The sequence below is a fragment of the Taurulus bubalis genome, assembly GCF_910589615.1.
Source record: "Taurulus bubalis genome assembly, chromosome: 3".
Taxonomy (NCBI): domain Eukaryota; kingdom Metazoa; phylum Chordata; class Actinopteri; order Perciformes; family Cottidae; genus Taurulus; species Taurulus bubalis.
The window spans coordinates 20,706,134-20,720,979 of record NC_136591.1 but is presented as its reverse complement, the minus strand read 5'-3'; the positions used below and the strand labels follow the sequence as shown (position 1 = coordinate 20,720,979).

Below are 14,846 nucleotides of genomic sequence, written 5' to 3'. Positions count from 1 at the left end.
CCGACTTTTAAAATCCAATAAAGTGGAAACACTGCGCGTGATGAAGAGAAATGGAGTGCGAACACGTACAGCAAGAGCAGCAAACTAATCACAAAGCAAGAAACAATAGCAGAGCGAAGTCAATATAATTAATGTGTGTGTAGGTATGGTTGGAGGCTCATGAGAGGGAAGACAAAGAGCTTGTTTCCACTTCATTTATTATTTTCTCTTTTTTTTTCAAAGAACAGCTGCGACTGTCTTATAAAACTACACTTCCATTTATTAGCTGCGTATCCAAGGTCTTGAGGGCTGTTTGAGGTTTAGAGTCACGCGTTCAAATCTTCTTCCCAAGTTCGCGCATCTTTTGCACGCTGCCAGAAAGGGCGGTGGCGGAGGCGCGCACCACTCCCACGCCCTCCATTTATTCTCACCATTTTTTAAGCTTTTATACCTTCATCCTCGCAGCGACTCTGTCACAATTTCTCCTTGAGCCGTCACTTTCTTGCTCGTCCCACGCAGAGGAACGTGTTCTTTTAAAAAATATCTCAGAGGAAGAGAGCCAGTCAGCTCTAAGCTGTCCACTAAGTCTAAGCTGTATGTCCACGATATGTTTGAGGCAGTGCTTACTGCTCTGTCTGTTTGCTCAGCCTCACCAAAGCCCATTGTAATTTTTCTGTCTTTCTCCTCTTTCACCCTTTTTCCTCTTCCTAGAGAAAAAAAAATAAAAAAACAATGTTTTTACCAGCTTTGGAAGAAGAAAATAGAAACTTAAGAGAAATAAATAAATAAGGGAATTGTTGTATTTATTTATTTTTACTGAAAAAAAGAAAAAAAAAGAAATAGACAGCCGCCTATAGATGTATCTGTCTCAGCGGGAAAGCATCGACCCAAGCAGATGAACCAGTGGTTAGCCTTGGTTTGGAATGCTTGAAGATGAGTTTTCCCCTTCTACCTCCCTGTCTTTCTTATCCCTCTCTTTCCCTCCATCTTCCTCTGCCTCCCTGGCTCGCCTCCCTCCTTCCTTCGCCCGCCGCCCCGCCGCTTACGAACACACAGCTCATTTCTGTCTGGCGGCTCGTCGTCTTGCCTGCTCACTGGAGCCTGCTGCTGAAGACTGAGAGGACCTGAGACACGCATGTGGCAGCCTGCCAACCTGTTTGTGTGTTTTGGATCACTGGTGTCTTTATCCAGCAGCTCCGTGTGTGTGTGTGTGTGTGTGTGTGTGTGTGTGTGTGTGTGTGTGTTAGTGTGTGTGTGTGTGTGTGCGCGCGTGCGTGCGTGCGTGCGTGTGTGCGTGCGTGCGCGTCACACAGCAGAGATTGGCTGTGGAGCAATAGGGATGAGTGCTGAACGTGTCTCAAGTATCTTCTCAATCACACTAGGTCCTGTGTGTGTGTGTGTGTGTGTGTGTGTGTGTGTGTGTGTGTGTGTGTGTACACAAAATACCAGGCACATCTCCACAAGGACATGTACACAGATAGATTCTCGCCTATTGATTCTGGATTCTCTTATGCCACTGCTCAAGCGCAGTGTATGTTTCGCTTAACGAGTGCAGAGAGAGCGAGGGGGAGCTGGGCGGATGGCAGCCACCATCAGTCTCGGTAATTGAGTTATACTTTCCCATTTAATTCAGTAGTTTCCTGTGACCGAGAGGAAAACTTTTTCTGTTTTGCATTTTGTTTTTGCATTTCCCGACAAGCATATTGACTCTAGGACCAGCCCGGGCCTGCTGAATCCAAAGCAGCAGACTTGTAATGTGTGACTGGTTGTGTTTGTCCGTCTGCACGCAGACTATCAAGGGTCCGTGAAAAGTTTCAAAGCGGCACGTTGACACCACATCTATTATTTACATTTGAGAGTACTTTTGGCCCCAAAAGAAGAAGAATTAAACGATGGAGACTGAAGTTCAGTCGATGGGCTTTGAACACTAAATAATTTGGGGTTGGACGTTTTGCTTTGGGCCCTCTGCAGTCTTCTCAGTAATTAGATTGAAATTTAAACTGTGATTTGTTCGTCCATTGAACGTGCAGCTGATATTTCAGTAGCGCTAACCTTCTGGGTTTATTAGTGTTTTTTCTTCCAGAATAGCTTTGCACACCTGTTAATATTCCAGGTTGTTAGAGGCATTAATGTGCACTTGACACTGAAACAACCTGTTCGCATTTAAATCCGTGTTGTTATGCTCAGCTTCCAGTTTTTTTTACCAATGACTGGTGATGTCTTCTATTCTTATTCAGCTGTTGCTAAGATGGGTCTTTGTCTATATCTGCCCTTTTTAAATTGTCAGCCTGGAGGAACCATTGAACAGCGTGACATTACTCTGCGAAACCCTTCATATCAAATTATATCTATTCGTGAAGAGTACTTACAAACTGAAAGAATGAAAGACAACTCGGGCATATAGAGGCGTCCTCTCAACCATCTAATTGTGGCAAATCAAGTGTGTGTGTGTGTGTGTGTGTTGTGTGTGTATGTGTGTGTGTGTGTGTGTGTTCTAGCATGAGGTAAAGCATGGGTGCCGTGCTCCTGTTTCATTTGGTTGAAGTCGAGTTGGGTGGAAGCAATATATATATATATATATATATATATATATATATATATATATATATATATATATGTATATGTATGTATATGTTGGGTATGCCACAAAGCATAATGCCTCTTACTTCCAGCAGCACTGGGGGTGTCTCAAAGAGGCTTTGATTCAATCCTGGCTCTTATTTACTGGTGGAAACCTGCCCTGATGGCCTGTTTTCTCCCTTCTCTTCCCTTCCTTTGTCCACCCCAATCATCCCCTCTCCTCCCATCCTCCCCTCCTGTTTCCTTTATCCTCCAGGTGTAGCGGAAGTGATAGTTCTGGTGGGAGGGCGCCAGGCGATCGGGATGAGCCAGCGCTCCCTGACAGCGGTCACCTGTTTCAACCCCCAGAGCAGTAAGTGGTACCCGCTAGCCAGCCTGCCCTTCTACGACCGCGAGTTCTTCAGTGTCATCTCGGCGGGAGACAACATCTACCTGTCAGGTGAGCTAAATCGCCACTAACCCCCCCGCTCCAGCAGCACAATTGTAGCTTTCCCCCGTCGCAGTCATTTCGTGGTGCAGAGCAAGAGGATAGTAGAGGCCATCGGTTTATCTCACTGCGATAGTGCGAGCTTGTCCCTGCATCCAGGAACATTTCGTGCTCACTTTGGTTCGCTGTTAACTTTCGTTGAAATAAAGTCGCTCAAATAAAATTGGCCTGCAAAGATTTCCTCATTAGATTTAAAAATATGTAATACGGTATTAACTTGGGGCTAATTTTGCCATTCCTAAATAGTTTCTCACCTCTCTTTTTGGAGGAAAATGTCCGCGGGTCAGTTGGCGTACCCACCATTTTGGTCCAGACTTAAACATCTCTATTCGGAGCATCTAACTAACTATTAGATGGGATCCCCCAGAGGAGGGATCCCACTGACTTTGGTGATCCTCTTAGGGCGGCTGTAGCTCAGGGGGATGAGTGGTTGTCCCGCAACCACAAGGTAGCCGGATGGATCCCCAGTCCCCCCATAGTTCACATGTCGAAGTGTCCCTGAGCAAGACACTGAACCCCTAGCTGCTCCCTGAGCGCCTCACAGGGCAGCCCACTGCCCCCTATCCAGGGATGGGTCAAATGCAGAGAAGAATTTCCCCAAGGGGATTAATAAAGGATAATTTCTTCTTTTTCTTCTTCTTCTCTTGTCTTTTCCTCTCACCATAAAATTGACCTTCGTGGTTTTTAGTGAAAACGACGATTAGATGGACTGACATTCATGTTCCACTCGGGATAAATTATAATAACTTCCCCTCGCTTTTCATCTAGTGCCATCATCAGGTCATATACCTTTTCTTTTTTTTTCACACATATATCACCTCGTAGCTGTACATGTGTTCGCAGATGTAGCTAAATGTTAGCATTAGTGAATGTCAGCATGCCGACATGTACCTGCTAAACATAAACATGTTAATTCATGAGCATTGTGAGCATGTTAACACGTCACCATTAGAGCCTCCAGGCCGCTAGCATGGCTGTCAACTCTTGGTCAGACTATGATAATAGGGCGACTGTGGCTCAGTTGTTAGCATGCCCATCTTTAAATCAGAGGATCGGTGGTTCGAGCTCTGACTCCGCTAGTCCTTGATGTTGCGTCCTTGATGTTGCGTCCTTGAGCAAGACACTTAGACCCAAATTGCTCCCCGTTGCTGTGTCTATGGTGTATAGAACAAAAATGTATGCTTTGGATAAAAGTGTCAGCTAAATGAAATGTAATGTCATGTAATAATAAGACTTGACTTGATTTTATCACTGATAGAGTTTTTTCATGGTAAAAAGACATTGGATTTCCCACTCCCGACCTTTCTTGATATATAGCCTTTCATCAAACTGAATCATGCTAAAGGGCTCCACACTTTCATTCATGAACTCTTCATGAGGACATTTTCTCTTTATGACAAATCTAATTCAACAAAGTAAGGCTGCCAGGGCCCTCTGCAACTTCTTGTGACCTTTTGTGAAAAAGTAAAAGAGTTTTAAAAGGACATCCGCCCTCGATCGCCTACTCATCTGTTGCTTTGGAAACTTTGCTCTGCCCAACACTGCAGACAACTTTGATGGGTTTCTTTTTCAGAAGGGTCCTTTTGTATTGAATGTCTCTCCTATTTACCTTCTCTGGAGCTCTTTTTTTTCTTGAGTTTTTTTCTTCTGTGTGGCTTTACAGTCGCTGCAGTTTATTTTGTTCCACAGTGGCACACTGTACACTCTGCAACTCCCTCTACGAGACACCTTTAAGTTGCTCCTCCAGAGGCAGGCTGAATTTCTCCCTCCTCTGCCTCATTTGTGCGAGAATCCTTGCACGGAACTCAGACCTTGACATCGCACCGTGGAAATGCAGCAGGATTTGTCCTGCGTGCACCTTTCCTCTCTCCCTCTTTTCATATAAATGTAAATTTGTGTTTGGGCATTGGAACAGGTATGCATGTGTCCACTGGGAATAGGACAGCCAGCGGGGAAATCAGAGGTGTTCTAGCGAGCCAATCAACAGGCTCCGGTCTGTAACCTTCCTAACACTCGGAGCCGGGTCAATGAGCCACGGCTGGTGCTGCATGTCAGACGACACAGCAAACAGGGCCGCCTTGAAGAAAGCGGAAACAAGCAGAGTCTTGATGGTCGGCTGGTTGACTAGTCACCCAGCGGCAAACAACTTTCCGTCAGCTGGTGTGTGTGTGTGTTGCTTTTTTTTTATCTCTGAAAGAAGCACACCACATTTAGGAGTTGATATTTCAATATTGTATAGAAAATAGTTTGAGGAAAGAAAGAAAATAAATATGTTTCAATATTCTCATAATCATCTTCGCACTGTACCAATACAAGTCATATGACCATTTTCATTCTGATACATAAAATTCCAGCTGCATTAAGAAGCTGAAGAAAGGAGAGCTTTGTTTTCAATTTGTATTCCAGAAGAAATGCCCACCCGTTGCTTCCGTATAGATATTAAACTCACCCATTAACTTTCTGTTTTGTAGTTGAAATAGTACACAATTTGAATCAGCTATTCTGCCTTAAATTCTCTGCCGTGCCAATTCCTAAACCATTGGAATGCACTTACTCTGAAGCATGGACAATAACTAAACTTGGTGTGTTTTCTCTTGTCATAACCCGGGTAAAGTTCTCGAGTTTCTCAAAAGGTTCTTGACTTCCTGGGATAGTTCATCTAGTGGAAACACTTTTCTGATCACCCGACATGCCCACTTTAATAACCCTTCTCCTCTGTGGTTCAATATGTTTCAGGGGGCACAGAGACTGGTGTGATGCTGGCTGATGTGTGGTGCTACATGTCCTTGCTGGACAACTGGAATCTCGTGTCCCGGATGACAGTGCCCCGCTGCAGACACAACAGCCTGGTGTACGATGGCAAGCTCTACACCATCGGAGGACTGGGCGTATCGGGGAACCTGGACCACGTGGAGAGGTAAGAGTCACGGAGAAATCATCGTCAGCCAGTCTCGAGACGTCTCCAGCTGGCGAACGCACAGCCCCAATACTGCTCTGACCCCCGCTCTGACGTCTCAAGGAGAGCGCATGTGTGGATGATTTCTGCGGAAATATAGGCGGATGCTAAGCAATCCAGTTTGAGCAAATAAATATTCACACTGCGCAGCGAGACGTGCCAGATGGTGGCGGCATGCAGTTGTGCGGTGCAACTTTTGCAAAAGTGGTTGGACAGGTTTGTTAGCGTTTTCTGCAAGAGGAAAAGGTGCAGAGGAATGAATCCGAGCCGCAGCATATTAAATGGTCACAGCTGTGAGTGTTGTTGTGCAGCGGCGGAGCGCCTCTTACGTGTTTTTGAGTGGTGCACGAGTGCGAGGTTTGCTTTCAGGGAGCAGAGTGGTGTACTGTGTCTGATTCCATCCACTTCACCATCGACACACTCATCGACACTTCATTTGAAGGTTGTCCACTGTGGCCTATTCAGCTGGGGATTTTCGTCTTCATTTTTTTTATCCGTATTTGTTGGAACTCTTCAGCATAAAAACCCATGCAGGCAGTATCCTCACAGAGTCTAATGAATCCCTAGTTGCATAGAACATGAAAAGGGATTGTCGAGATTTAATCATTTCATTCATATCGATTGGGTTTTGTAACGCTGCTCCACATTTTTTATTTTTCCTTGTAACCTGGGCTGAGGAGAAAAGCCACCTCCCCCTGCACGGCAGAGCGAGATTAACCAAAGCAATCAAAAGAACATTACTGAGTATATTAGAGCAGGCCGCTGCCGCTCATTACCTCGCAGCTCAATTGATCTCCGAAGCAGTTTGCAATGCACAACAGTCGTCCAAATGAAACAGCCTAATTTGATATTTCCCCGTAATGCTGCCATACAGTGTTGTTACAACGGGGGGGCAGATAGAATATTTGCCCCGTAATGGAAACGCATTAGATTCCTCTGTCTCTGAGCTGCTTAATTTGAGCGCTGCCGCTGCATAGAGGGCCTTCGCAGAGATCACAGAGTCACCGCGCAATGTTATTAGTACGCGTTTCTAATGTCAGCGTCCTCGTGAGTGTTTTTTTTGTGCGACCGTGAAGCTTCTCTGAAGCCCCTGGACTCAATCATCAGCATTGTAAAACCTTAACCTACTTTGCCTCTCCATGAGGACCGTCTGAAGCCTCTTCTGCTCGATATCACAGCCCGAGCGCTGCACTCTCAAAGGCCTCAGCGGCTCGGGGGGGGGAGATAACCCACTCACCGACCAAAATGGTTGAACTCTTTATAGTTAGGAGGTGATTGCACGGCGAAGCATTTGTAACACAAGGTCAGGGTCATTTTCAACAGCCTTATGTAAAAGCCAACAGGTCTCTCAAGCTGTTCGGGGCAAAATTGTTGAAACGGTCAACGGGCTTGTTTCTAAGCAACCCTTGGTTTTTATTTCTTCTTTTCCAGAAACCGCTGTGTGGAGCAAAAGTCAAAACTGAGTCAGATGGTCGAAAGACTCTTTATTTGTGGAATAAAATTCATAAATACATGAAGGGTTGTGCTTTTAGAGAGGGCACAGATGTATAGAGGGAATGTATGTGTGATATTCTTGGAACTGGTTTTCCCACCGTATTGAATCCAAAATGTCAAGTTTTTGTGTCCATAGCTTTTTATGATAATGATTACAAATGCTGTATTTATTGGTTCCTATTTCCATTTAAAATGTGTTGTATGGAATGTCTACTTTTTCCTGACAAAATGTGTTGACCAGCTTTGAATGTCTCTACGACTGACTTTGTTGATGAATTGCAGTTTAATCAGCATGCACCTTTTACGGAGAGCAGAACATCTAACTATATTTAATATGAAGAGGGAGACAGCTGTAAGTGGGGAATAGCCAAGGCCCCTCTAAAGATTGGAAATATTTAGCATTTTACATATTTGAATTTGTATCAGCATTATTCTCTGCAAAAAAAAAGCTTCCCACTGAATTTTGGGTTGGAATGGAGGAAATTACCCCGGCGTTGGTAAAGTTACATCCTCAATGAGAAGCGTCTAGCATTCAGATATCAGTCTGAATGGGCCTCTACAGAGAAAGTACATCTTTTCTTTGAGTCTTTGAATAGTCAGAACTATTGTGGTGGGTTATGCATGATTTACATTCATAGTTTTGTAGAGACTTTACTTCTATGAACAGAGTTGTCTACTTCAATCATATTTTTTTTTTAAACAAGTTATTCATTAGGACTGAATGACAATGTGGCCAACTGTTCCACAAGTCTATACTTCAGCCGTAAAGCACATTCACACCTTTTGAGCAATATACCACTTGAAGAAACCCTTCTTTAAAAAAAAGAGCTGTTCAACAATCCCACATCACTTCAAGTGTTATTTATCTCTTTGGAAAGGTAAACAGTGGAGAAATTAGGTGACAACAAAGACAGCAAAATTGGTCATCTTCGTCATAGACTTCAAAAAAGAAAACATCAGTGAGTCTCACTGAGACCTGAATAATCCCACTTTACTGACGGTATCGCATTAATCCTCTCTTCACGCTCAACAGAGCAAAAGATGAAGGTTGGACAGCGTTGGTACATGAAAGCAAGACCCAAAAAAAGACAGAACTTTTGCCTCGGGGACCACAGTTCATGTCCCAACGTAAAACTAAAAGTAAACGTTGACATGAGTCGCTAGTAGAGTGGCGCGTTAGTTAGCTAGTCACTTAATTTATTAGTCAGTCAAGTAAACGTCAACCATGCTCTTTTCCTTAACTAAGTGGTTTTGTTGCATAAACCTCACATATTTTGAAAAGACACTGTGCATGTAAGGACAGGAAACTGACACACCGTCCCTGACACATCCACGTCCTAGTATTTGACGAGTTGCTATAGTGAGAAAGTTCTGACTACCTTTACTTGTCTCAATACATTCAGTTTTTGTTGTTGTTGCTGTAACTGCTTCTCGGCCTGGTACAACCCATAGCTCATGGTGGCTAATGTTAGCTCGTGTTAGCTAATGTCAGCAAACTTGAGATCGATTTTGCTGTTGTGTAACCGACATTGCTGAGTAAATTAGCCCATGTTCTGACCTATTGTGCTACTGCTACACCACTTTTTAACGTTTGCCACCAGTAATTGCCACTAGTGGCAAATGTCCCGCGTTGTAGCCTTGTTTTAACTGACGTTGGCTCGTAACGGTTTTGAGTTTGTCATTGGAAATCATTCCCAGACCACTGACCGAGCTGGTCGTGAGAGCCTGTTCTGACCTATTGTCCTACTGCTACACCACATTTTAACATTTGCCACCAGTAACCGCCACTGGTGGCAATTGTTCCACGCTGTAGCCTTGTTTTAACTTACGTTGAAGAGTCAGAAATCGCCGAAAAATGCTCCGGAAATCATTTGGTAACAGAATTGATGTTTTAATCCACAGATTTTTTTGTTGTTAAAACTGACAAACGGAGGTCTGATTAGTAATATGTTCCAAGATATAATATCGATATTTAAACAGTGTGAAGCAGACAGCAGGGGCAAGTTTCGCACCTGGATATGCATGTTTGTGTAGCAGAGGAAGAATGAGCTATTTCAAGGCTTAAGGAGGATTTTTGACAGTTTTGGAGGTTTGTCAACAACAAGCAGCTGGTCTGTCAAATCAACTCAAAAGGCAGGTGCTATAAATCAAACGTAATCTTAGCGGCTTGGGGAAGAGCTTGACAGATTAACAACAGCAGTTTATTTGATAAGACTCATCAACAGGACTTTATATAATTTAATTCCTTGAATTAGTTTATTTGTAACAAGACGCTGCACACAAAAACAATAATTTATCTTATAATTAAACCCAGCTTGAGAACTATTTTCCCCGTAAAAAAACAATCAAACTGAAGTTTGCTTCTGCATACATTGAAAGCCCTTTTTTCACATTTTAACTGAAGAAGATCATAAGGTCACATACTGAATCATTATATTCATCTCATGGCTGAAAAAAAACAGTTGGTGATTCTCACTTTCAAGCCATTTCTGAATGCATTTGTTCATATCTGCTTTGATAAATGAGCCTCATTAATTGCTGATCCTTTTATTTTGTAGCTAACCACCAGATTTGGCAGGTGTTGCTCTGCTGTGAGATGCAGTTGGCTCTTCTGCAGCTCAGTATTGTTGGGCCAAAACTCTAAAGATAGCAGAAACTCCAACAGGGAGGACGCCAGTCCGCAGCAGGACTAAACCCTGGCCAGTGGAGATAAGGGAGCTGTTACTCCAGCTGCCTCGGCACAAGGAGAAAGAAATACGCTGGTCTGAAGCGCTGTTGTAATACAGAAGGCTAATAACATTCAGAAATCATTAGTCAGTGTATGTGAATGGCTGCCTTGTTTGATATGCAGATGGCTAGTGGGGATTGCATCTGAAGGCTGGGGAATGGCATGAAACGGTGCGACAGACAGAGTTGATTTGCTCTGCTCACAGAGTGATTGATGCGGGATTGTTTACACACGCAGCCAATCTTTTTCATTTTTGTGTGTGTCTGCATTTCAGTGTGCGCACTCGTGTGTCCCCACACTCATTGCTCCTCGAGCATGTGTCATGTACGTGGGTACGTAGGCCTTGTGTGTTCATTCGTGTGTCCGTCTGCGTCCGTCTGAATGCATCAGCCGGCCTCGGTCAAGGTCTCTCACCTCACAGCTCCTCATTTGCAGTCCCTCCCGCCTCCCTCGCGGAGCCCCATCTAGCCATCCATCTCACTGAGGGTTTCACGCTCCTGACCGTGAAATTCACCCACATTCACAATTATTATCTTCAATCAGAGCCATCTCAAAGCTACTAGGATGCAGCCTTTTCTTCGGGAACGGCAGGAGGTCCAAATCAACACTCAAGGCCTGAGCGGGCTCACGCCAGTCTCCGCTCGCTACACTAATCACTGACAGATTTTTTAGGAGCTGGGAGCAGTTTGAGTTCGGGAGGTTTTTAACTTGCAATCAGATACCCAGAGCCTGCCTGCTCCCCAGCATTGGCAAACCAATATGATTGCAGATATTGAATAATTCATGGGTGTCTAATGATGTGTCAATCACGGATGGTTTTGTTTTATTTATTGCGCACTGTGCACAGGTTTGTGCGTCCTCCAAGCTCTATTGCAAGTTAATATTGCATGAAGACTGTTAGCAACGTGACACTGAGTACAACAACGAGCGTTTCTCATCAGGGATGTTGTGTTGTTTGGCTAACAAGACTGAAGGAGAGGGGAGCAATTTGCAAAGATCATGTTTTCTGGCCTTTTTTTTCCTAGTGGATTTTCAGAATAAAACGAGCGCATCAATTGCAGCAGATAAAATGTGTGCGCCCAAAAAAAATCTGTGGAGACAGCTCCTTTTACATTTTTTCACGTCTTGGTCTAGTGCTGATTGTAAAAAATATGTTTTGAGCTCTTCTTGAGTGGTCTGCCCTGCCCTGACTTCATCCCTGTCATTTTTATTAATCCCTTTATTCTTCTCTCAACACTTCTCTCGGCCATCTATTTCTTTCGTTTTAACTTTTTCTTTGAAGTGAAGTTATACTTTGGAGCAGCATCATTAGCTGTTTCCAAAGTGTTGACTTAGTCTGACAAAGTAGGTGAATCGTAATGTCTCATGGACCTCGCAGAGGAACGTTGGATTGCTCACGGGAAATTTCCTCAGCTCAACCATGACAAAGAACATACAGCGAGATGGAGAATCATGCTGCACACAGTTGAAGGCCTCTGTGGGGCGGCTCCGTCAACTGACAAGTCCTTAAGTACTTGATGTCCGCGAGCGGTGTGCACGCTGGGATGCTAGTCACCCGGAGAAAGGTCTCCTTCTGTGGGACGCCAGGGGTGGGAGAGACTCCACGTCGCGCTCGCAGAAGGAAGAGGCCACATCTGCTCTTTGAGTTGTGGCAACGGTTCGCCTCCTGGCTGCCCAAACGAGCGCGCTCTGACTGCGCAGGGAGAAGGAGGAGACCACGGATGGTTCGGTCCATTCAGACTCACTCGGCTCAAGCATATTGCCGTGCACTTCTGAATCTTTCTGCCTGGATGCAGATGCATTTCAAGCACATACACACCCTACATGTATACAGGCAGCTCTGTCACACATACAACCCCAATGACTTGGAGATGGGGTTCCTTCTTCATCCGTTGAAGCTCCTGCCCGACAGCGCTCTCTTTTTGGAGATGGTGGGGGGAAATAATTAGCAGGGCGATGATGCTAATAACAACGGAGCGCCCCGCCGCTCTGCAGCCCCGGGTGGTCTGGACCCTGCGGCGGGAGAGAGGCAAGGAAGAGGGAACGTAAGACAGACGAGTAGTGAGCAAGGAGAGTTTAGCGCCGCAGAGCCGACGGAAGATGAGAGAGTGTGGATGCTGCAGCCCCGCAGGTGGGCCTGTGAGCTCTGCACAATCAGTCACACCGCAACCGACGGGCTCGTGTGAAGACGCCCTCACGCTTCTCTCGCGGCCCTTCCAGCCTCTCCACAGCAAGAATGAGCTGACGAGTTGTTGTGCATGTCTTTAGTATGTCCACGTGCGTGTTACTGTGTCGATACGTTTCCACATACTAGGTCAGACGGTGCCTGGGGCTGGTTTCGGAGGGGGTAAAGAAGAGGAGGAGGTGGTGGTGGTGGTGGTGGAGGAGGGGGAGGGTGGCAGCCCTGCAGCATGGCACTGTGACCGGGGACAACGAGCTCCCAGACCCCCTGCCGAGGCGGTTCTTCCCCGCCGAGCTAATCCCCTTCTCCTTCGGATTATCCAACTTCACAGCGCCGGGCCCCTACTGCGCTGTCAAGGCGCCAGTTCACCCTCCAACCCTGCCCCAGCCACCACCTCCATCTCCCCACCCCTCCATCCCTTCCACCGCACTCGCACACACCCCTCATTATGCCTCGATATTCCTCTCTCCTGAAATGTCAGCGTTGATTTTCACTTCTCGCAACGTTTCCTTTGCATGGGATAATTTATGGCAAATCCTGATTGCTTTACATCACAGCTCATCATATTTCACAGCAGCCTTTAGAGCTGCAGGGTTTTTGGAAAATGTTGATGTATCTTTACTACCATGGATCCATTGGTTTCCATCCTTTCTACCATAATGTGAAAATCTAACTTTTCTCAGCTGTGTTATCCATTACTGTGAACAACAGGGCTGCATTCATTTTTGTCAAAGATCCATCATACTCAGGAGGTAACGCGGTGTTGACATGTTTGAATAAATCTGCTCTTAAACACGTAATTAGCACTAATGCTGACATTATTAGTCAATTAATAGTTTTGTTGACAGGATATTCATCGTCAATAATTGTGATATTCAATTAGCAATTTGTCAGGTTCTGAGAAAACTTGATTCTAGCTTTTGAAATATGAGGATTAGTCTTATTTTTATTAATTTATTTTGTAGATACAGTAACATACACTAATATAATATGATTTTTTTTTTTACATTTAATAGACTAAACAATTGAAAAAAATGTCCGCTGTTTAATGGATTCCAGGAAAAATGACATACATACAGTGCCGCAACGACAGAATAATGCAGATTTAATGTTCACTATGATTGAAACTTCTTGAAACCCACTTTTCTTCATGCATTTCAAAGTGGTCAGCAGAAAAGTGGACACAATGTGTAATGAAGGAGCTGAAATCACACACTGGTACAGTCCTTTAAGCCACTCTCTCTGTGATCGGTCAGCCTTAAGTGGCATCATTATATCAACATCGCTCCACTTGAGTAGTTCATTAAAACTACCTGATGCATGTCAGTGTCTTCAAGACTTAAATTTGAATGGTAAAGCGTGTCTCAAGCTCTGCACAGGCCTTCATGAATGTGTGCTTGTAGGTTGTTTGTGCACAAAGAGAGGACTTCATTTCCCAGCTCACATGGAGGAGCTACTGTGTCTTTCTCTGTGATATTGAGGCTCCAGGGCGAGAGCGAGAGAGAGCGAGCGAGAGTGGGCTCAAATCAGGTAGAGCATCACGTCTCTCCCATAGTTCTCTCTCTCCTCTCCTCCCTCTATCCTCCCCCATGGTTTCCTCTTTTAACCACAATCTCCAACCTCTCCACTCCGGTACCGTCTGTCCCATTGCTCAGCGCTGATCAGGTGGGCAGCAGATGATGGGTGTATTTGGGGGGCCTGGGAGGCCGGTGATGTTGAATCTGTCTGACACGCTCGAGCAAAGACACTGTGTCCTCTTCATTGTCTTCTAATAGGGCGCTGAGGTCTAGGAAGGTAGGTGATGCAAAAAGCGCGCCCGGCGATAAAGAAACATTGGCGAGCGGCAACAGGTGTGCATGCGGATGGTGTTGGAGGGGGAAAGGCAGACAGAGGCTGACGAGCCGTATGTGCTCAACAACGGGCTGGCACCTTTTACCAAACAGGCGAGTCACTTTTCTCTCACATTCTTTCGGGGCTTTTTTTCTGTGCTTTTTCACCTTCCATCCCTCTCACACATGTGCACACACATAGAAGAAGTTTTATTCTATCCCACATCCGGCTGTCACCCCAGCGTGGATACAGTCAGTCAGGTTGCAGCAGTGTGTTGCTGGCTAATTATCAGCGGTTAGGATGTGACAGATGCTGACGAGATCGTTGGCAGTCAGTCCTGTGCGTGTGCGTGTGTGTGTGTGTGTACCCCCCATCCATAGGAGGGAAGCAACAGCTGACCTTTAGAAAGCATAGCACTGTCAAACCATTGCAATATCCAGACACTGCAACTCGCCGGCACATGGGGAGCGATTGCTCTGGAGGTGGGAGGGTTAGTTGTTATATATAGACTTCTCCCGCCTGTGTGTGTGTGTGTGTGTGTGTGTGTGTGTGTGTGTGTGTGTGTGTGTGTGTGTGTGTGTGTGTGTGCGCCTGTGTTCCTGTGCGTGCG

General features: G+C 45.2%; 1 protein-coding gene across 1 annotated transcript in view; it reads left to right on the top strand.

Moving 5' to 3' along the window:
* Nucleotides 1-14,846, top strand: part of klhl29 (kelch like family member 29) — a gene marked incomplete at both ends in the record, with an annotated part of 128,397 nt that overhangs the window by 91,146 nt on the left and 22,405 nt on the right. The window contains 2 exon segments of the mRNA XM_079214727.1: nucleotides 2,816-2,998; nucleotides 5,783-5,963. Of these exon segments, the coding sequence (XP_079070853.1) occupies nucleotides 2,816-2,998; nucleotides 5,783-5,963 (364 nt within the window).